Below are 22,605 nucleotides of genomic sequence, written 5' to 3'. Positions count from 1 at the left end.
AGCTGAAGCTTCAGCCATTATAGTAGCAGAAATAAAGTATATTTAAATTTTTACATGCATCTCTGAGCAAGTCTTTTTTAATTATAAGAACTTGTTTTTTAAAAAAATACAGCAGCTCAGCTTCCCAGATCCCATTAGAAAACCGTGGGGACAAGGAGCCTAATTACCTGTGGAATTCTCACATGGGTCTCAGTTGGCACTTGGTTTCTAATCCCACAGCAGCCTGCTTTGCTTATTTCACCCGACCAGTCACAGGTTCCCACCACCCCTTCCCACCGCTTCTGTCTGAGCTCAGTGATTGATTTTTGCTCAGATAATGCTCAGCGATAGCCTGCCGCCATACTAGAGGTGGCATAAGCCAACTCTTCCACCCCAGAGCCTCAGCCAGTGGGCGGGCTGACCGGCACAAGTTGGCAGAGGCGAGGCAGCACCAGTGAAAGGAAGGTGCCATGGGGCCTATGTTGGTGCCTCTCGGCACGTAGGAGATGCCAGTTCAGTTGCGCTCTGCGGGGAACTGCACCAGGGTTTGCCACATTCTGCACGAGTGACTCAACTAGACACAAGTGAGCATCTATGAAAAAACAGAAACCTCGGAGGAAAATCTGTCTGCAAGGTCTAGTCAGAAAATGATACATTATGAGAAAACGGTGGTCACAACTTCCTCAAATACAATTTAAAACTTAGTGCTGTCTATCCTTTGAAAGATGCCTTTCAAAAAAAGTTATTTCAAAAGTTATGCTATTAAATTACAATTCCTACATCTGTTGATAACTAAAACATTTAATCAAATTAACTAAGCTACAATTCTGCCTACAGTTATGACAATATATAGTGAAAGTTGGGTTTGAACTGAACATCAATATATAGCACTTTTGTTGTATTACTCCCTATTGGACAACAGTTACACATGAAAGAGGGAAAAATGTATAATTAGCATGCTAGGTGCAGTATGCATTTAGAAAAGCAAAAATATATATATTAGATCCAGAAGCAATGTTTGTTCACTCTTAACTATCCTGGGGGGAAGATGGTCTTGCTGTGAGGAATACTATCTTGAAGTTTGGGTATCCAGATTTTCTACGGGACTTTATGTTATAATGTTGGAGTCATCTATTTGGGAGCACTTCACATCTATTTTAGGCTTCTAACTTCAGCAGGAGCACAAGTTCTTTGGAGAGGTTTAAGGGAGGGAGGTGTCTCTGCAGATACCAGCAGTGCCACAAATTGCTCTCTCCAAGCACCCAAGGACACCTAAGCGCCCAAGTTAAATACCTGAAGTTAAGCAGTGTGAAGTACAGTCCATCTAACAGCACAAATCTTCCATTTGAAAGTGAAGAAATATTTGTAAGGATTTATCTAATTGCAGGTACTTTGCTAATATAACTTTCATTACAAAAAAGTTTTGTCCTGATAACTTCATTTTTATGTACCCTGCTCTCCGCCTTGACCATAGGGAGGCTAGGCAGTAGGGTGCCTTAAACTGTTTGTAAAATAAGCCTATAAAGGCTTTAAGTCAAGTCCTCCTCTCCAAAAAACCTAAAGTATTGTTTCCAGGTACAAACCCTTCAGTTTCTTTAGCCACTCTGCAACCATCTTGAGCCTTCGCGTCTACGTGTGTATCTACAGTTACCAGATGTACACTTTTCCAGCACTCCATCACAGGTTAGGAAGGTTGTTTTCAACTACAAATGGTATGCAACCAAGAGGTATGCAAAGTATTTTCTGTCCTCCCTTGAGGATTACAAGTGCATGGTCTCCATCTTACTCGGCGATTAAGGTACTGAATAAAGTGATTGTTTTTCTGTGCACTTCTTAGTTGGTTTTAGTCTCCTGCAATCCCTACAGGCAATTAGCTCAGCAGCTCAGTCAGGGGGAAAGAGAAAAATCCGACACTTATGACCACAAAGCTCCTACTGGGCAAGTATTGTACAATCACACAGTGTTGTCTTTTAGATCCCTTTTCTCCAACTCATAACATGATTATATTTACTTTGACTAGAAAGAGATTTCCCATAAACAGACGGAAAATATAAACGGCAGTCCTCTACACAGACTTCAGTTTGCAGTATGCTGTGGTGTGAATTTACAGCACGATGGCTGTTCTGTGCTAACTCCTTTACAGGGACAGTAAACACTTAACACACACATAACACAGAAATAAGCATATACCAAATAAGCTTTACTTCTCTTTCTATTTGTACTCGGTATGCATCCAGATGTTGCAGCAGTTCAGAGGGACAGAGTAGCTAGAGTACTTGACATTCACACCTTATATAGGACTTAAACTTCCAATTTTCTGAAGCTTAGCACACAATAAACTAGGTTCCTTTATTAGGAAGAAACATTGTAATGTGCAAGAACACTTTATTTGAAACTCAAATGTATCTGGTGCCCTATTGGAAGGATTTCTTTGTCAGCTTTATGTTTGATCAATTAGCAACTTCTAAAAGTAATTCTCACTTTGTTTTGGGAGTTTCGCTGTTTTTTCCTCTGCTGCTCGATCTCTTTTTACCCCTGCTCCTGGATCGAGAGGAACTCCGACTTCTGCTCCTACTGCGTGTTCGACTATGACTTCTGCTGCGACTGCGGCCTCTCCTCTTCCTCCCCCTGCTGCGAGACCTCCTCCTTTCTCGACTTCTTGACCTGCCAGATCGGCGCCTTCTCTTGTTTTTGCGGCGGTTCTTTTTTCTCTCCGGTTCTCCGTTTCTCCGATAAGAATGATCTGAGCTTGGGCTGCCCCTTCTCCTTGACCGGCTGTAATAGTCATCACGATGGCTCGATCTGTTTCTCCTTTCAGAGTTTTTAGACAACTGATTAGTCCGTTCAGGAGAAATACGTATGTCTCTATTGGCCTCCCAAAACTCATTGTTTGGATTTTTGAATACATGAAGAAAGTTGCAGTGTTTCCCTCTTGGACACTTCTGCCTTTCAAATAAGCCTGCAACAGATTAGGGTTTGCTTTTTTATGAACCAGACCTGTTAAATCTCTTTCTTTATTTTGTACCTACTGGACAGAAACTTAATAAACTGAATTTTGCTTCTTCAAACAGAAAAACATGCATCTGACCACTTATCAATGTAATTCATGCAAGAGTATTTTTCAATATGCACTCTTCTTGTAATTAACTTTCTAACAGTTATGAAGGTTTTAGCTTAAGATGATTTTCATAAATAATTTTACTACCTTAATCTAAGGATGTAAATACAGGTAAGTAAAATGGGATAGTTACTGCTAAGAATTGTTGATGGTTCAGAAACTGCTGTTGCTTTTTAAACAGATAAAATAGTACTTCCTGTAGGTTCACTTTAAGATTATAATTTCCAAAACTAGGATACAAACTTTCTTTTCCAGTCCAAGGTAAATCCACTGAAATGGTTCAGACGCTTATGTGACATGATATGAATATTCCCTTTCTTTCCTAGATCTACGCAAGGAAGTTAGCATTCATGTCTTCCAAACAGAAATATTCTGCAATGTTAGGGAGACCTGAAAACTACAGGCTAACCCCCTCTTTTTCACTTCCATAAGTACTCTTCTCAGTAAAACACATTCTCTTTTCCAAGTGTTGATGTGACTCACCACATATAGCAGTTTTCCATCTTGTCACAGGACAAAATTCACAATGAAGCTGTCGACCTGCATACCATCGTCCACTGAATAGAGCAAGAGCTGCCTGACAGTCCTTCTCCCTTTAAAAAGTAAAAATCGCACATAGCATTCTCATCGTACAATCATTTAAGATGTTACTTACCAATTTTAGGCTCCCACTACACTATGAGAATGAATCACTTGAATTATACAAACAGTGTTCATTACTGGACTTTGGAGTTTAGTTCTAAACTGTAGTAAGACTGCAAGTACTTACGACTGATACTGGACGTAGACATTTCCTCGCAGGTGAGGCTCGTAGTTGCAACTGACCTAGGGGGATGGAAACATTAAGTTAGTGCAACGGAAGGTTTATGCTCTTCAGCAGCTCACGCATGTTGAGATGGCAGCCATTCCGATTTATGACAGCTCATCAATCTGAACTTGCCTGTGATATTCTTCTGAAAATTTCGTTTTAGCCAAATAAAAGGTTTTGAAGAAAGAAAAAGGCAAAAGGCGCAAAAAAAAGGGGGCGCAAAAAAAAAGGGGGCGCAAAAAAAAGGGGGCGCAAAAAAAAGGGGGCGCAAAAAAAAAGGGGGCGCAAAAAAAAAGGGGGCGCAAAAAAAGCTCCCTTGGGGCTTATGTTTGACTGTTTCCAGCATTATGCTTTGATTAATACTGGGACCTCTGCTTCACTTAGCCCACAAGACAACTTGTACGCAATTGTCTTGCACTTGTCTGGGCCAACCCTACTGTGCAACAGCCCAATTCTCTGAAAACAATTAGCAGTATCCTCGTGTGGAAATTTAGGATTCATTACGGTGAGAGAATCGTTAGAGCAATTTACCTTCACAGTGTCCCTGTGAGACAAGTTACAGAAGCTGAAGTCACTAGCGTTCACAATACAGTTCTGAAACACCTTTTTTCATAATAATTAAGCATTTTAAGTATATCTAAAGCTTTTCAAAAATACATTTCAAAAATGCAAGCTTTCCAAAAAGCTTGTTGCTGGTTACAAAGGATTCCAAGACAGGCAGGCTCAAGCAGTTCTCCACGGCACAACTGTGCGCCCAGCCTCTTTTACCCTCAGGCCTCTTCTGGTATCTGCACCAAATGAGAAAAGTGGCTCCTTTCATCCCTGAACCCTGACTGACCCTCAGAGAACACCTCTCTGTGCGGTGGATTAGGTAAGGGCTTCAGACACAATGACAAGCAGTTGTGTAATTAAATATTACAGCATAAGCAGTCAGAAGTATTTGAGATAAACAACGTCAACACAAGAACAAACAAAAATGATTTCACCGTGGGTGAAAGCTAGTCCAGAACCTGGCAGATCCTTACAAACCACACAAACAAAGTGTGCTTTGTAAGGATCTGCCAAGTTCTGGACTAGCTTCCCAGAAAGAACAGCAAGAATAAAACCATGGGCTACATCGGAAAGGGAAGTCGGGTGGAAGAGGGGTGTGTATAATGTGATTCTAAATGGTAGCAGAGGCTCAACTCAATCACAGTTAAGATCCCTGCAGCCAACATGTAATTTCTGAGCATCTCTAATATAATGAAAATGCCCATGAGAATCATATTACAGTTGCACAATTACTTCAGAAGCTAAGAAACGCCACACTAAAAGCTCTTGCCCCATTGTTAGTCATAGGGGCCCAACTATGTGCACGGTCGCATATAACAACAATGATACAAAGTCGAGGATCTGAGTCTGATGGTAAGACAGCATTTCAGCCCACGCTCCACTGGGAATCTACATCCTGTCTTCTAGGATGGAGCACAGCTTGCTAATATCCCATGAATCAAAATACAGAGGGGATACTCCTCCAAACAAGTGACGGTTTCTTACCTATAAAGCTCATTATACAGCTATTGAAAATTCACTTTTTCTACTTTCCTCTTGCTTGAAATGCTAATACAATCTCAGTTCTGAGGCAGCTGTCACCAGAGGGAAACAAAAGGAGAACAGGCACCGCGTGCCTCCTGGTGACTGCAGCAAAACACTCAGGAATGGCGAGCAGAAAGGGACGCTGCAGTAGGTTCTGCTACAAGGAGATTTCACCACCCAGGCTGCATGTTTTGGGGCAACATGGGTCTGTTAACCACATCATTCATCTCCAAGGTCTCCATTTACGGATGCCTCTTTTTTCCCCCATAAGAAATCATAATATAAATGGGAAAAATTCAGGAAAGAACATTCAGCAAACCAAAATGCAGAAACTAAGGATCGATAACAAATCTCGACACCATTTACGTAACTTTTTATAATTCCTCCTCCTGAAATATCTGCTGCCTTTTCACTTCATTGACATTTGATTTTATTTTATCCAACCAGGCCTAAAATTACAATGTTTGGGGGTATATTCCAAATTCATTTTATACCCCCACTATTTCATTCCTTCGGCACAAATGCAATAGCCTAGATACATTTATATAGTCTAACAGTCTTATTGGACCATCAAGGGCTTATCACGGGCTAAGTAAAAAAGGGCCTCTGAGGTAAGTGGACTGTTGAGCAGGTACAAATAACTTGCAATATACAAGCACAAGCTTTTATAACATTTAGGGGAATGGAAGAGAAGATTGACCCAGAGTTAAGACGCTGCTCTAGAACAGCAGTGACAAATTTACAGGTGACATGAGACACGCACAGTTTATTCTAAGGACGTTTTATAGTTCTGTAATGTCCATGGAATTTAGCTAGGGCATGCTGGACAGAATTCCTGTCAAGGCTACTAAACACAACTTAGGTGGTATACGTTAAATATTTTAACAAGCTGTTACACTCAGGTGCATACCTTGAATTGAACAACCTTCCCCACGTTCTGAAACTCAGGGAGTACGTCCTCGTAGAACTCCAGGAACTGCTGGTAGGTCTCCTCATCACTGTACTCAAGACTTGCATCTGTGTCATAGTCATCTCTTCGGCACTGCTCCATACCAAAAGTAATGAACATCCCTCGGACGAGTAGTGTCTTACTTGATGTTGGATAGTTATGCTTGCGAGAACACCTGAACATTTGTAGCGAAGAAGGAAAAGTGAAAAGATCAGCACTTTCAGCAGAGGATGCACTTGTTGAAACTTTAAATGCTTGCTACTTTGAGTAACAGCTATTACAAAAGAAAATCCATTAGTGGAAAATCGACATATTTCAATTATTAAAACAAATCTTTTGGAAGTGAGTTTGCATATAACCTTAATGCTTTCTGCCATGCATAAATACGTTTTTGCTGAAAAAAGCACACCTGCAAAAAGCTATAGATACCAGTAACATAATAAGAGGTAATTTCTTTTAGGTTACCAGGGTTAAATGTCGTCTCCATTTCCGAAGGAGTTTGCAGAAAGACTGCTGACAATCTTCTATAAGACATTTTAAAGCAAGTCCCTGCTGCTCTTTTCACAAACTGAACGACTTTTACCGAAGTTGTTCTCATTGCATTGGGGGTGGGGAGAGTGAGTCAGGGAAGGAAACCACGTTTAGACCTGAAGCTGGATTCAGGTACAAGATTTCTATTTTCCCACTTCTAAAAAAAATTATTTTTCTAAGTAAGTCTTATCTTAATATGCATCCTCTTGGCGGCCATGTAAGTATTAGGTCTCCCTCACGATTCAGCATATGCACCTCCCTCACGTGCTGACATACAGTTCTCCCCCACAAACCTTTAGATTCAGTAAGAACATAGATGTTAGCCTCCATGTTTATTTCATTGTACTTTATGATCTCCGTTTCAAACACTTCCCTGAGCAACTGGGTCATGCACTCTTCAATACATTTCTCCTTTTCATGGCATGATCAGTAAAACAGTCAGACTAGTCTACTCTCTTATCTAGCACTGGCAAAGCACAGACAAATTGGAGGGAGGTCAAGTCTCAAAATGGGCAATGACAACCTAGACTTCAGACAGACTGGAGGTCAGTTCTGACTGACATCCAGTCAGTTAGAAATTGACTCTCACTTTCTGGTTGGCACCTTAGATTTAAAAAAAAAACAAACAACAAAAACCAAAACTCCCAAACCAAGACTATAACCAGAGATGACTAATTTGATGGTTTGGGGTTTTTTTTACATTTTAGAAGCTGTTTCATTTCACTCTTCTATTTGAATGATAGAACTCAAAATACCACGCCCAACCAATATTGTCTGTACACAAAATGAATACAGCACATGACAGAACAAAGGGAACCCTAAGGAAAATGAATGACCCAAAATCCAGTATTACTACAAAATATTAGTGTTTGGATTACTGGGGAAATTAATAACGGTGAACTCGGTCCATTTTAGCTTCTTCAAGACACAGTGAGCTTTGACAAGGTTCAGCAATTTTTATTGATAACTTTGGCTCTCAGTTTTCACCACTGTGGTCCATTTCAACTTCCAACCCATTCTCGCAGTCCTTTTCCTAGGTGTATCTCAGTCCTTCAACTTATGGTCAACACCAGTGGTTAAAATGACCAGAATATGAAGGAAGCAGGTATACGAGCAGGAGGAAGGAAGATGAAGGAGAGGTGGCTGAGATCAACAGCTACAGGTGAGAGAAGAAGGGCAGAATATGATGTATCTCGGTATTTATTTAACCAAGCCTATTCATAGTTCAACGCAAAACTGATTTTTATCCAATCCATAATTAATCTCCATTAAATACCACTGAAGCAAAAATATGGCAAAGATTACAAAGAACTAAACATTTGAAAAGCAAAAATGCTGTCTACAGTGAAACAGCTGCCCAAAGTTTTATTTAGGAATTCAACACATATTTCAGAATAGAAAAAAGATGGGGACTTGAAGCTTCCATAGAGCTGAATTATCATGTAATTATCCACAATATACAGCACCGTAAAACAAATTACTTCTAGGACAAAGAAAACTATACTAGCTAGACCACACATGTTTCAGTGACACAAGTTAGTAAATTAGACTTACTAGTTTATGCTAAAGATTCACGTAATAAATATTAGAGTCTTTTCCTGCTTAGCTATTGTTGCTCCTTAACACACACAAAAATTCAGGGATTTCCTAGCATTTGGGTCATCATCTTTAATGGTTACTGATGAACCTGTACTGGTTCCCTTTCAGAACACGTTTATACTTTTGGCTTCCTCTATGTCCTCTGGTAACAAGTTTTGCCATTTGTTTCATATGAGAAAGTACTTTTCTTTTTTTTTTTTTTTAAGATGGCAAACACTCAGGGACACCTAATTAAACTGTTTCATAATAAAAGTAAATAATCCTTCCCATCCTACTCATGAGTTCAATGTTCATCTACCACAGCCCTCTTCCATCATCACTTCGAAAGCAGAGTCTAGACTAGTTAGCCACTCTTCCTACAGAAGCTGTTTTTCATCTCTGATCATCCTGTTGTCCTTCTCTTGTTTTGCCTTTTACTATACTTCCCTCCCAAGACAGGGCACCCGTAACAGTACACAAGAATCAAGAATGAATGTATTGCACATGTAAACAGTATACAAACAGGAGAATTCTGGAAGCTACACAACAGCTTTCCCAACTATGAAGATGTGTCCTAACTTGCTTTAGTCCGTTTGAGATTTGATTTGATTTTTTTGAATGATGCGGCATACACAAAATAGGCAAGATAAAAACCCAACATCTGACACATCAGGCCTGTACTAAAAACAGAAATCAAATATATTCTATGTGAATATATCTCAAAGGTCCCTTCCAACCTAGACAATTCTGTGATTCTATGTGTCAAAGCTAAAGAAAAGCCTGTTCGACCAATGTAACCACAATGCACCATCAATAATATGCCATAGTAATAAATAGTTCAATTCCAGACAGGCAACGCTTTTGCTCTCAATGTCTAGATCCATCATGAATAACAGAACCACATCCAAATACATGAAAATAATTTATATAGCAATTTTTCTTCAGTTTGCATATGACCTAATGAAGTTGCTTCCCTTCCACCTCTCCAAAACACTTCTATGCTGGTAAATACTCAATTGATTACCTGTCTCCAAATCGGCAGGAACCTGTTTTAATATAGAATGGGCAATTCGCTCTATCCTTCTCTGTTCCTATATTCTCCGGGGGCTCTGGGTTATGCCAGGTCACACCATTCTCCAGCTGTGGAAAAAAACATTAAAATACGCAGAAGTTAGAAAACAATAAAGAAGTGTAATGTCAAAATAATACTATCAATTAAATCCACATGCAATTATGAGCACTTGTGTTACTACAAGGCAAGCTGAACCTATGTTAAGCATTGTTTTAAGAAGCTGCCCAGTGCCTTGGGTCTCTGGTGATGGAAATCTCTTTTTTTGATAGTGGTTTAGTTTTAAGAACAAGTCTACATTCAAGATTTAACAACAACAAAAAAAAAAAAAAAAAAAAAAATCACCAAACTGGATGGCTGAGTGCCTTGAATGACTACAAACAAAACACGCATTTTAAAAGGGGGATTTTCATTTTGTTAGACAAAATATCTGTAAAGCTGACTAGACTAAGTTCTCATTTTAAATCAACTGAAAACTCTGTTTATTTACAAGCAGCATTTGACCCTGCTACCAGTTCTGTTCATAAATCTCAGCCATAATTTTCCTTCAACAAAACAGCACTGTCACTTCAACGGGAAGTAACTGAACCCTGAACTGATACTAAACGAAGTCTACAATATACCGTATTTCTGTCTATTCCCTTGCAGAAATGGCTGCTAATACATTTTGAGCTCTGGGCAGGTAATAGTTCGCAGCATTTTTCTACTCATATTATGAAATAGTTAGGATCCCTACCTAAACTAATGTTTAAACATAATTCGGAACTGAATGCAACTCCAATGTAGCTATGGCAATCAACCTACAATGGCTTAATTAGGTTAAAAATTTTCAGATTCATGCAGTGGTTTAAGCAGAGCAAGAATTTTCACAAGTTTAACCATATGACAGAGATAAAAAGCCAAATTATTCTTTAAGGCAACAGGAAAAATTGAATACATCCTCCCTAAGATTCAAATGAAGACGGCAGTTTTCTTCACAACACACTGCCAGCTTGAGATCCATGCTCTTCCAGGCACCCGAGCAGTCAGCTTCTCCCTCCCCCACCTTTTTTTTTCCTTAAGGATCTGTGCCCTCCTCTACTGCTGAATCCTTTTATATTGAGCCTGCCATCTGCTTAAAAGAAAAGTTTGTCTTGCCACCCAGAAGGACTGACAGATTTATTTAGAATTCTAATTCACAAATAAACCATCATGCATAGTGGTTTTTTAACAGCACACAGCAGTATTTCCAGATCTCCTCAGATCTCAGATCTCCTGAATAGGAATGAGCATGCACAACCGCATTGCCACCAACCAGCCAGAAATATGCTTAATTATGTTGCACCCAGTAAATAATTGTTTACAGCTCGTGCAAGCCACTACATATTAAATTTATTCAGGCCATTAGGTTCTTGAGAGCAGATGGACAACACGCTAGAAGGCAAACACTGGATGGCAATTAAATTACTTTTCAGTTCTGTTTCAAAAAGTCTCTGAACATACCTGGCTTTCAGCTTGATCCAGCATCCTCTGCACAGCTGCCTATAAATGGTGCAAACACAGGACTAGTGAAAACCCTGAGGACACGCAAAACATCTGGTTTCTTTAGTTAAGAACCTAATTTACAGTACTTAATGATTATGCATAATAAAAGTTTGATGGGGTTTGCTTTAAAAAGAGAAGTTTTACTTTTGCTCTTTAGCAATTCATGTACTACAAAGCTGTTAAAGGATACATCAGACAAGACCCTCATGTAGATGATTTTCTCATCTAAATGCTAGACAACTTTAAAAGTTTCATTTTCTTTTTTAAAATTATCACTGAACTATTGAATACTTAAATATCTCTCCTGCTCTAGTACTCATCTGGTTACAGTTAAGTTCATAATCATTTAGTTGCACTAACCTTTTGAACTTAGAACATTCTGTGCAACACACAGAAAAACACTTGCTTAGTGAACCTCTGTTAAAGCAGAAAACGTAACTCTTGAGAAACTTTTATACCATAAGTTCACTGTATCCAGCCTTTCAAATATAGGAAAAGAATGAGGATATTTTTTCCCTTCCTTCCTTCTATTTGCCTGAGCAAAACAATAAAGTCAGTCTCCAAAACTGGCTGGAAATTAGTTCTGACAAATTATTCTAGGAGGTTCCAAGAAAAAAAGACATTTAAACATAACCAATACAAGAAAATATGCTAGCATTGTTCAAATTTGGAAGAGAATTAGATAAACTAAAAAAAGAGAAAGAGCAAATAAAATTAAAAAAATGCAATCTAAGATGAGGACCCAGACAGAATCTGGTACTAATCATCAAGTATGTCAGATATCATCCGCCCTACTAAAGAAAAACAAAACAAAAGAACACCAAAAGACCCACCACCAAACCAGAAAATGTGTTTTCTCATCTTAGAGAGGGATTTTTTTTTTTTAAATCAGTAAGCCAGAATTTGAATAAACTGCTGTTTCAAAAGACAGGACAAATTGACTGAACAACTTTCCACTGCTGAAATGGGTGGCTCCACCCACAGCTGGGTACTCAGTTTCCCTCTGGGTGCCCGTCAATGCCGTTTATGAACAAATTTACCTCACTAAACCAGTAAAATAGTAACCCAAAAAAAACCCAAAACAAACCAACAACCAACCAACCAAAACAAACAAAAAAAAGTGTCTTCCATCTAGTTCAGGGAACCACTGAGGGCTTGGGCAAATGCAGACGTATGGAGAGGAACAAAATCCCACTGTTACCGTGGTTCAACTCTTTTAGAACTATAGCTCAACATTAAAAAAAAACAAAACACAACCATCATTTTCTGTCCCTACTCTGCAAAGAGAAAAATGGACGCTTAACACAAGAGGAAGTAAGACAGGAAATACAACAACTGCTGTTCTTTTTCATTCCTCATGCAAGTGTTACACAATCAGTGACACAACCAACTACTAAATGCAGGAGACGATAGTGTTTACTCCTGTCTCTTCTCCTGCTGTGGCTACCAGACCCCATAGCAAGACACCTCCCAGTGAAATGACTGGAATCTTTTGTGACTGTGGAGAAGCTAAAATGACTGGATCCTAGAAAGCTTCAATCACCCTTTACTGGCGATAGGCCAGTTCTCACATTGGATTTCCGTAAGGACACCTTACATCCACGTTATTCAACTTCTAAAACTTAAGAAGAATGTATTGTTAGCACAAATGTTATCAATGCCTAGCATCTTCAGTATAATTTTTTCCTCTACCCAAGGAGCTCTGAAAAAAAGATACGTCCTGTTGGATGAGCCAGGTAAAGAAGAGCTGTGATATATCTTTTGATTAAGAACTGTGTTAAGGAACAGCAGCAATGTAATTCCACATTCCATATCCTCATTGGGCACTTTCTTCAACACTGACTGTGCTCAACTGGGACATTAAGTAAGGATGATGCATTAAGTAAGGATGATGCATTTTAACGCATGATGCAAAAGTGCACATATCAGAATCTGCATTCACAGTGTGCCTTTGTACTTAACCCATGTAAAAAAAATTACAAACTATGAACAACCAGATGCATTAAAACTAGTTACCCTTCTAGGTATACGGATTCAGTAGATCTTCTTTAACAGTGAATAAGAGTTTCGAGAATTTAGACAGAATGGAGAGAAGAAGTAATTAACACATTTATACATTTGCTAATTAGAATAGAATCCCTCTTCAGCATGCATAGACTGTTGCATCTGATAATGTAATAGGATATGTAACATGTTTATCCTCCCACTGCCAGGAAATCACCTCTCTCTCTCTCTTCTCCTGTTGCTTCTGCTGTGCCACTTCTCTCTCTTTTCTTTGCTGCTCTTCCCATTCTTCTTTGATCTTCCTCTTTATGACAAAAAAATATTTTAAAAAAATTATTCAAGGGAACAAATGCTTCATGAACAGTCAAATTCAAAACTATCGTGTTGTATTAAACTCCTTGACCATTAAGTTCTCATCCAGTCATAAGCAACTAAATGCCTGGACAAAAACCCTTTTAAAGACTCTTTCCCCCCGCCTTTTTAATTTTGCTCTTCCAGAATGGAAGAAAGAAGAGTTTACGCTTTCAAACATGCCAACATCAAGAAAACTGGGTCCACTACAGAACAGTAAGAGATATTATGCTAAGTCTTCCTTATTGCCAGACACAACTGTAACACTCAGTTTATACATCACCTCCTCTTCTTCTTGACGTTTTCTTGCAGCCTCTTCTTTTTCTTTCTTAAGCTTGAACTCTTCTTGGGCCTTTTCTTCTCTCAGCAACCACTGCTCATGTAGTTTTTGTCTACCAAGGAAACCAGACACCACTTAGACAAATTTTAATGACTACCAACTGGTACAATTGTCATGCATACAATTCAAATTTATTAGTTCAGCAATAACTACAGCTAATCTAATCTTCTTTAAAAGAGAAAATTCCACAGGAATCATTCAGACTTCAGAGCAGAACTGTGCAGCCTGAAATATACAAAAACGATTCTACTTACAGAATATATTGAAACTTTTCAAGGTATCAAAATGTAATTGACTACAAATGTATCTACTGCATATATGTCATTGTCTAGATTTTTCACCTTTCCGCCTCAAGTTTTTTTTCTTCTTCTTCTTCTTCTTCCTCCTCTTCTTCTAGTTCCTCCTCTCCCTCCTCAGACACCGATTCATCTTTTTCTGTAGCTTCTGAGAAAAAACAGAAAACAATGGATGCTATAGTCAGCAAAGATACACAAAATTATATCCTTTTAAAAAAAGAAAAAAAAGGAAAAAAAAAAGAAAAGAAAAAGGATCACTACTAGTTCCACTGACAATACAAAACGCTTCACGGTTACCTGAGTCTCTTAGTTTGGCAAGCGCCTGTCGCTTTTTTTTTCGCTTTTCTTTCTTCAAAATAGCTCTGTATTTTTGATGGCTGGAGGTGAGAGAATATTATTTACATTAAAGCAGTCAAACAAAGGATTTTTACTGTCCTACATGCACTCAATTTACATCAGCAGTACAAAACCCCACAAACTGCAAAATTAACAGCTATTCATATGAAACAGTAATTCTACAGGGACATCCAACATGACGATCGTCCTCATTTCAGCTGGGATAGAGTTAATTTTCTTCCTAGTAGCTGCTGTGTTTTGGATTTAGTATGAAAATCATGTTGATAACGCATATTGGTTTAGTTGTTGCTAAGTACGTTTATAGTAAATCAAGGACTTTTCCAGCTTCCCATAGAAGCTCAGAGGGGTCATAGGCAGGAAAACCTGGCCAAAGGAATATTTCACACCATAGGTGTTATGCTTAGTATACAAATGGAAGACAGAAACCCACAATTACTGCTCAGGATGGGCTGGGCAATCAATTATCAGGTGGTGGGAGCAATTTCTGTTGCATCACTTTACTGTATATGTTCTTTTACCATTATTATTATTGTTATTTTTCTCTTCTGTTACTGTTCTATTAAACTGTTTTTATCTCAGCCCACGAGGGTTTTTTTCCTCCTTTTTCTCCCTCTTCTCCCTACCCTACTGCAGGGGGGGAAAGGGAGTGAGTGAACGGCTGCACGGTCCTAGTTGCCAGCTGAGGTTAAACCGTGACAACAATGAAGTCTGTAGCTATGTTGTTAGAGCTGCAGTAGCAACAATCACGTTCAGACAGAATATAAAGGGTCTCATCCTCCTTGCGCTCTGCAGTACTTGACATTATCACTAATTCCATGAAATCTCCCTTAGTTCCTGAAACCTGGTCACTAGATAAGATTAGGGAGAAAAATTTGGGAAGCTCCTACTCTGTAAATCTGGTACACCTTAAAGCACATTCTGGTCTTCCTCTCTTTTACAAGGTATGAAATTTTAAGTCCCTTCCCTTCTCCCTTGATAGTCTCCAAAGACAGGAATCCTACTATATAGATAAAAGCACACTTAACAACCACCACAGGTAATGCTCAGGTCTACTCTTCTGCTACTGAAGCTTAGCCAGACTCATCCTTGCTTGTGTGACAACTCTGCAAGGCTGCCTAGAAACAGTACTGTGCTTTTATTATCGTTAAGAGTCCTCTAAGTACCAGAAAGCTTTTTCATATCAACACCTTTTCTGTCATATTTCATTATAGCTCTCTTCTTTCTAGCCAGTTTGTAACTGAAAAATAGGAGGAAGGGATGATCTTCAACTCTTGTCATTCTGCCATGCCAAATACTGACAGGAGATCAAAATCTTCCCATTTCGGAGTATGTAATTTTAAAGGATTCCATAGGTGTAAGTCAGATAGCCAAAACCTCACCTGCATCTCTAACCCTTCTGTTCAGGATTACTCACAAATTCACCATCTGCACACCTGTGCATGCCATCAATAAGACCGTGGTGGTTACCCCAGCAGCAGAGCGCTTGCTCTCAAAGATTCATGCCAGGCCACATGCTCTGCCCACATTTGAGCCTTCTACCTTTGATCAAGCAAGCCTGGCAACTCCTCCCGTAATGTCACCTGCCTGAAACGAATCTCATCCACTCAGCAGGTACCTAGGGCTGACAAGCGAGGATACCTCCTTCCCAGTTCCCAGGCTTTCTTAGGTGATCTGGAAGCCCAAGGAAAGAAGAGAGCAAGCAACTCTCCTCAATCCCAGCCACAGCAGCACGCGAGGTGGAAGAAGGCAAACAGCCGAAGCGCAAGGAGCAGCAGTGCCCCAGGCGCTCCGGGGCCGGGGCTCGCCTCCCCCTTCAGCTGCACGGCACTGGCGAGCGGGGCCACTCCAGCAAGCGGGGGGCGTGGGCGCTTGCAAAGCCCTGTCGGCCCGCACCGGGGATCCCGCCATCTGCGGAGGAGGCTGGACGAGGCTCGGCCCGGGCACACAGACGCCGGCTGCCTCCCCGCGCCGCGGCCTCCACCGAGCCTCACACAGCCCCACGACCGCCGCTTCCCCCGGGCGTGGGGCGTTCACTCCCGCCCCGCCAACAGCGCGGGCAGGCGGGACGCAGCAAAACCCCGGCGCTGGCTCCCCCGTGGCCGGGACGGGCGGCAGCCCCGGCTCCCCCACGGCGGCCGTGCCCCCCCGCCCCCCTTCCCCGTTCCGGCCCCGCCCCCGGGCGCCCCCCGCGCTCCCAACCGCCGCCCCCACTTCGCCACCGGTCGCCCGCCACCTCCACGGGCGGCGGCGGCCGGTCGGCCATGGCCGCTGCCGCACGTAGCTGCGCCACTCCCGGGCCCGGCCGCGAGGCGGCCTCAGCCTCGGCCGCCGCGCGGCTGGGCGTTCCGCCGCCGGGGCTGGGCCGCGGCCCTCCTCAGGAATCCCTGGGCCCTTCCCCCTGTCCCTGTAGGTGGCGGGGAGGCCCAGCGCCGGCACCGGCCCGCGCCTCACCTCAACTTCCCCAGAGGGGACTCGGGCAGCAACATGGGCGCCGCCATCTTGCGTTACCGAGGGGATGTCACGTGACGCCACGGCGGAAGGGCGCAAAATCCCTTCCGGCAGCCGCGCCGGGAACGGCGGCGGCGGCGGCGGCGGCGGCGGGGTGGTGGGCGGTGCGAGCGAGCGAGCGCGCTCACGCACGCGCAGTGGGCGTCCGTTGGGCCGTAACGGACGAGCAGGGCGCTCGAACCGCTTCGTGAAGGGCGGTCGGCGCGTGAGGCTGGGCCCCCGGAGAGGGGGAGCGGGGCGGGCAGCGCAGTAGCCGGCATGGGACGGTTTACGGGGCCGGGTGGCGCGTCGGGGCGGGCAGGGGCATCTGCCATCTGTCTGCGGCCCAGGCTCGGTCGCTGAGGAGGACGCACGGAGGCGCAGGGGTTGGTGGCATGGGGTGGTGATTGGTAGTGATGATGATCCAGCTGGTCCTCAGCTGGCTGCAGTAACCGTCTGAATATACGGCTCTCACCCGCTGGGCAGCGAGAGCAGGGGGAAGGGAAACCAGCGCTGGGTGGTGACAGATCAGCGGCTAGCCCGGCTGCTCTCAGCATGCTCGTGCGCTGTTAGAGCTGCCTTTGCAAAATTCAGGACACAAGACGAAAGCAATTCATATGTTGAAAGATGAGATGGCGTTTGTGTTATTCCTCCCGTCAAAAGCGTTTAGGATTCGGTGAATGCACTGAAAAGTAGCATTGTAAGTTTCAATTTGCTAAACTCTCTTTAAAAAACGGATTCAGCCCACTGAATCTGTTATTGTGATAGATATAATTTTTCCCAGTCCTGCTGAGTACCGCAGAGTATGTGGTGCCCAGTATCACAGCTAGCCTGAGTTCTTTCTGCACATTGTGGTGTGGATGCTCCACAGCTGTAGTAAGCAGCTGCTGACAGCTTGTGCTCCGTAAGATGCATTGGTTCCTTTGGAAAATACGTGTGGAAATGTGAGGTGTGTGGTGCCTGCTACGAGGCAAGGTCCTAGTGTGTCTCTTGGCTGCTGTGAACCTGGGTGATAGATGGCCGCCCTGCCATACAGCCTGTCAAAGAGCTGAGGGGAGTCACAGCTCCAGCGTAGCAGGGGCACGCCAGACCAACCAGTATATTGATGAATTTAACTGACACTGCTGATCATCTCTGACACTGACACCATCATCATCTCTGAGGCATACTACCTGTCTTGATTATAAACATATTTCGTGGCAGGAAATGAGTTACAATGCGCAGACTGTCATGGGTATGATGGGTTGAAATATGTAAGTTGTCGGTAGTCAATTCCTCGGTGGCATGCATTATAGATTGCAGCCTTCAGAGGCAATGAATTTGTAGGTTTTATTTGGGCATGTTTTGCATAGCCATTAATAATGTACATTGTTGATTAAGATCTAAATTATTGTCATAAGCCACAAGGTAGGAGCTTACTTTGTATATCCCAGGGGTAGTATATTGCATAAATAGTCTGAGCCGCTGGCAGTGAAGCATACCAGAGCAGGCTTTGTCAAAATCAGACTCATTGACTGTGCTGTTCATTAGCAACATAATGAGTATCCTCTTATTTATTCTGAAGCTCAGTGAAGTTATTCAAAGCAACCATGTGACTGCTGTAGTCAGCAGTTACCTATTTGACCAATGAATATTCAGACCGTGACCTCTCTGCTATTACTTAACCATGTTTCGGATTCTAGATTGTCTTTTAAAACAAAGGAGTTGACATCACTATTACTGGTTGCTTGCACAGAACATACATGTAAAATAACATGTAGTTTGCTGCTTCTTAGATACAGAAGATGGCAGTATTGTGCACTTTACAACTCGTGAGCCATTGACACCCATGAAAGTTTTGAAAAAACACAATCAAATTTGTTTCGTAAATCTTATTTCATTAAGGAATTACAACTCTAACTTTTCATCCTCCTTTCAACAGAGTAAGTGCTGTAACATCAAACCTCCTTTAAGCTAGCTATAAGTAAAATTTGAGAAATTCAGTCATTTCTTTCATTAATATGATAGATTTCATTACGCCATTTTCCCAATATACTTGGGGAAAGAACTTAAACTTATATATTTGAGTAATGAAAAGGAGGATCTCTGTAGAAGAAAACACAAAATAAATCAGCTACTACAGGTACTCCTAATGATTCTGGGAAAAGCTGTCATGCCTCTTTGAAGCAGGAATGCAATAATTGCGGTTTTCTCCATCTTGTTTATTCTCATTAATTTATGCACGGAACAGCAGCTTTATATTCAAGTACAGGTGCAGAATTTAATACAATTTAATTGATACATTGTCAGAAAGAAACAAATATGGTCATTCCAGGTTGGCAAGAGCCATTTACATATCCAAAGTAATATAGCGTTCTGGTCAGTAGTTGTTAGCCCTTATGCTGAGGGCTAGCACTGTATGGACCACAGCCTTTTCCAAGCATAGTTTATTTTTGTGGAAAACGTCAAGAAGCTTGTGGAACTCACTCTTCCATGTTTCCTAAAGAAAAATATACCTATGCAGCATGGTGCTATGTGAACCCGATCACGCGAGGGTCGATAGCGGGTGCACTGATTATACTTCACAGAATAGCACAGAACAGCAAAACATTTCTCCTACAACTTGAAGTTACGTACCATTGTCCCTTATAAATCTTGTAAGATCTATACACAGAAGTATGTATTCGCAGTAGACCAGCTCTGAGCAAGAGTATAGGTACTCTTTAGCACACATTTCCGCTTCGTTTTCACGTGGTTCTTCTGGTTTCCATTTCTCTTGTATTTCGTACTAGTGTGGACTGGCAGAAGCAGAAGAAAAGAGTTCACTTTCTTTGTTGTATGCCCAAGCCCCATGGGGAAAAAAAAAGGTCGCATTTTGTAGGCACGCAGATTATTTAACAGTTGTCCTCATCATAATTTTTGTCATATGCTCCAGATGAAGAGCAGTGCCTTTCCTCATGGAATCGTACAGCTTTTATCTTTGTGGCTGAAGAAAGTGGATGTAGGAGAATGTGTGGGAAATGACAGTTAAATCACTAGTGTGGATTTGATTGACTCAGAAAATATGTGTTGATTAGGAGACATTCAGGAAGTGTGGGTTTGAGATGGGAAGCGGTGAGTTGATCCTTCAGGGCTGTAGATTGTACTATAAAGTTACTAGTGAAGTGGTGGCAGCAGCACCATCCGTCCCCTCTGTGCTGGAAGTTGCTGGTTTTATTCTGTGCCAACCCAGTTGTGGGCAATCCTCGGTGCTTTCTGCTTTAAAGTGCACACTTCAAGGCAATCTGTGTGAACTCTAGAGAGCCTGTCCTTCCCCCACCAGCTGCCTAATGGCTACGCCACTGTCTCAAGAGGTAAATGATTTCTCACATACTGTCTACTTTTGTGTGTGCTGATAAAACACTCTATGACAATGTAAGTCACTTTTGCATCATTACAGTGATGACAGTGGTTATGGGCCTCATTCAGTACCCTGTTCCGCCCAAAATTACTGGAAAAGCTCTCATTTAATGAGACTTAGGCTAGACCTGTATCAGCCTGCTTGGTCTATTGGATGATACTGACATTTGCTTAGATCCTAATCTCACTTCTGAAGTCTGCAGCAGACGTGCAGCGTTGGTTGTTTCCATTGCACCTGGGGTACTGTGAGGCACCGTGGAGAATTAGACCTGCAGTGCTCCAGGTACATTTCCATGAGTGACTAATGCTGACAGTAGCACATTGACTCTTTCTTCATAAGAGTTGAACACAACTATTTAAGACTAAAGATTAACTTCCTCAGAGTTTAAAACTGTTAATTTGTCGAATTTGAAAACTGAGGTTAAGTTTGGCCATAGCTGTTAATTAACTTATATGATAGCTATCAATTTTTTACTTTCCTGGGTTTTTCCATTTCAAAGACATTGAAAGAAGCAGAAAAGTACATTGCTAATCACGTCGAGAAGATGGAAGGGTTTTGTTTGTTTTTACCAAGTCATATGCTTTCTTGAAATTTCAGTCCTCTCTTGATTTGTTTGGAAGTCCAAATTATGGTATACTATTAAGTATATACATACAGATAATATGTGAACCTCTGGAGGTCACAAGCACTGAAAAAAATGATACTGTTATTTTCAACTGTGCAGACAAATTAATTTAGTACAAGAAGAGAAATAGTTCTTTGCACTAGTTTAATGGTATTTTTAAGATGGAGATCGTGTATGAGATTCTGCACGTCTATGACGTGTAGCTCAACAGTAGTTAGGAAAAACAAAGTTACTATAAAAGAGGAACTATTTGAAAGTCTAATACCTCATGAAGTACAGAATTAAAAACATACCCCCTGCATATATGCATGTAGATTGTCACTTGTTCAAGCAAACTGATACCTGACTGATTAATCAGTGACAAAACAAATGCAGATGTGCTTAAATGGTGCTGCATATCCCACCAAAATGGGAGAAAAGAGGCTGGATAGAAAGTTAATCCATGCATGTAGATTTACTACAGAGATAAGGAGTGTCAAAACGTCTGTCTTTTTAGATTATGCTGATATACTCCATTTGTAACCTGAAAAGTTACAGTGCTTTTTAAGACAATATTTAAAAATGCCATTGATTGGAAGAAAAGTTACCTTCCAAGTGACCCTGCTTTGGCAGGGGGGTTGGACTAGATGATCTCTGAGGGCCCCTTCCAACCCCGACCATTCTGTGATTCTACCAAGACCTGGTCTGGGCTTGCCTGTCCACCTGGCTTGTTTAAAAAACATGCTGGCTTTGGAAAAAGACTTATAGATGTGCAGCAATCGCTTGCTTATGTGCAGTGCTCTGTGCATGTACAACCGGATAAGCGCGTGGGTAGTCAGCTGGATGCATTTGGCACACATCCAAGTTGCTGTGCACATATATATCACCTGCACGATGCTCTCTCTCCCCGTGAGCTCTGAGCTGGGGTGTTTATCACACTGCTGCATCTCCTGACCTCCTCCCCTCTCTGCTGGAAAAAATAATTTGTCTTGCTTGCTTGCCAGCAAGACAAATCGGGGAAAATCAGCCATCCTGGCCAGAAGTCAGCAGCCCTGATCAGAGAATCCAGTCATGTCCTCTGAGGTTGTTCCTGCTGGGCATCGTGTGCCTTTGATGTACTTTGACACCAGCTCCATGTGATTCTGAGGGAAAGAACTGATTTACAGTAGTTTACAGCAGGGAGACGTGGTGATGCTGCATATCAACACTCAGTTCCATTTGCCTTCTGGCAGCAGGGAAAAAGCGCTTGGCTTTTCCACTCAGTTCCTGTGTCTCCAGTATTTTTCCCAAAGTTCAAATGCTCATTATTGAAGCAATGCACGTGAATTTAGCATGAAACTGATTAGATTCACGTTCTTGTAAGATTTTTTTAAATTACAAGTTTTACAGAAAACTGGTCTTTCATACATCTGTACATATTTTAGTGCTCTCCTTTTGATGCGTGTGCATACAGCATGTTAATTTAAGCCATCATTAGAAATGAATACATCACTTTTTTGTTTTCATAGGCATACATTGAACGTTTAAGCAGATAGTGAATCCAATAGTTTTGTACTCAGACCTGGTTGCCTAGCGAGAGTAAACGGATGCCCATGAATCAGCTTGATTTAATGATTTTTAAAGATGGGATATCAAGTCCTTTGACAGTGGCTTCTA

General features: G+C 41.6%; 1 protein-coding gene across 1 annotated transcript; it reads right to left on the bottom strand.

Moving 5' to 3' along the window:
• Positions 1–901: 901 nt before the first annotated feature.
• ZRSR2 (zinc finger CCCH-type, RNA binding motif and serine/arginine rich 2) lies at positions 902–17,058 on the bottom strand. The gene is made up of 11 exons (XM_063342267.1): positions 16,931–17,058; positions 14,420–14,499; positions 14,168–14,270; positions 13,770–13,878; positions 13,353–13,439; positions 11,090–11,128; positions 9,563–9,678; positions 6,391–6,604; positions 3,867–3,922; positions 3,581–3,690; positions 902–2,938 (listed from the first exon to the last, which is right to left on the bottom strand). Exons 1-11 carry the CDS (start codon positions 16,975–16,977, stop codon positions 2,457–2,459), a joined length of 1,443 nt encoding a protein of 480 aa, XP_063198337.1. The 5' UTR covers positions 16,978–17,058; the 3' UTR covers positions 902–2,456.
• Positions 17,059–22,605: the final 5,547 nt, after the last annotated feature.

The sequence above is a fragment of the Chroicocephalus ridibundus genome, chromosome 1 (genome assembly GCF_963924245.1).
Source record: "Chroicocephalus ridibundus chromosome 1, bChrRid1.1, whole genome shotgun sequence".
Lineage (NCBI taxonomy): Eukaryota > Metazoa > Chordata > Aves > Charadriiformes > Laridae > Chroicocephalus > Chroicocephalus ridibundus.
The sequence above is the reverse complement of the archived record's forward strand: the minus strand, read 5'-3'. Positions and strand labels throughout refer to the sequence as shown.

What these genes read in the sequence shown, in the direction of transcription:
- ZRSR2 (XM_063342267.1), bottom strand. Translation starts at nt 16,977, where the DNA reads ATGGCGGCGCCCATGTTGCTGCCCGAGTCCCCTCTGGGGAAGTTGAG. An exon ending in AGGAGAAGAGAGAGAGAGAG is followed by an intron (nt 11,129 to 13,352) that starts GTGATTTCCTGG and finishes CACCATTTATAG; the next exon opens with GCAGCTGTGCAGAGGATGCT. An exon ending in ATGGAAAACTGCTATATGTG is followed by an intron (nt 2,939 to 3,580) that starts GTGAGTCACATC and finishes AATCTGTTGCAG; the next exon opens with GCTTATTTGAAAGGCAGAAG.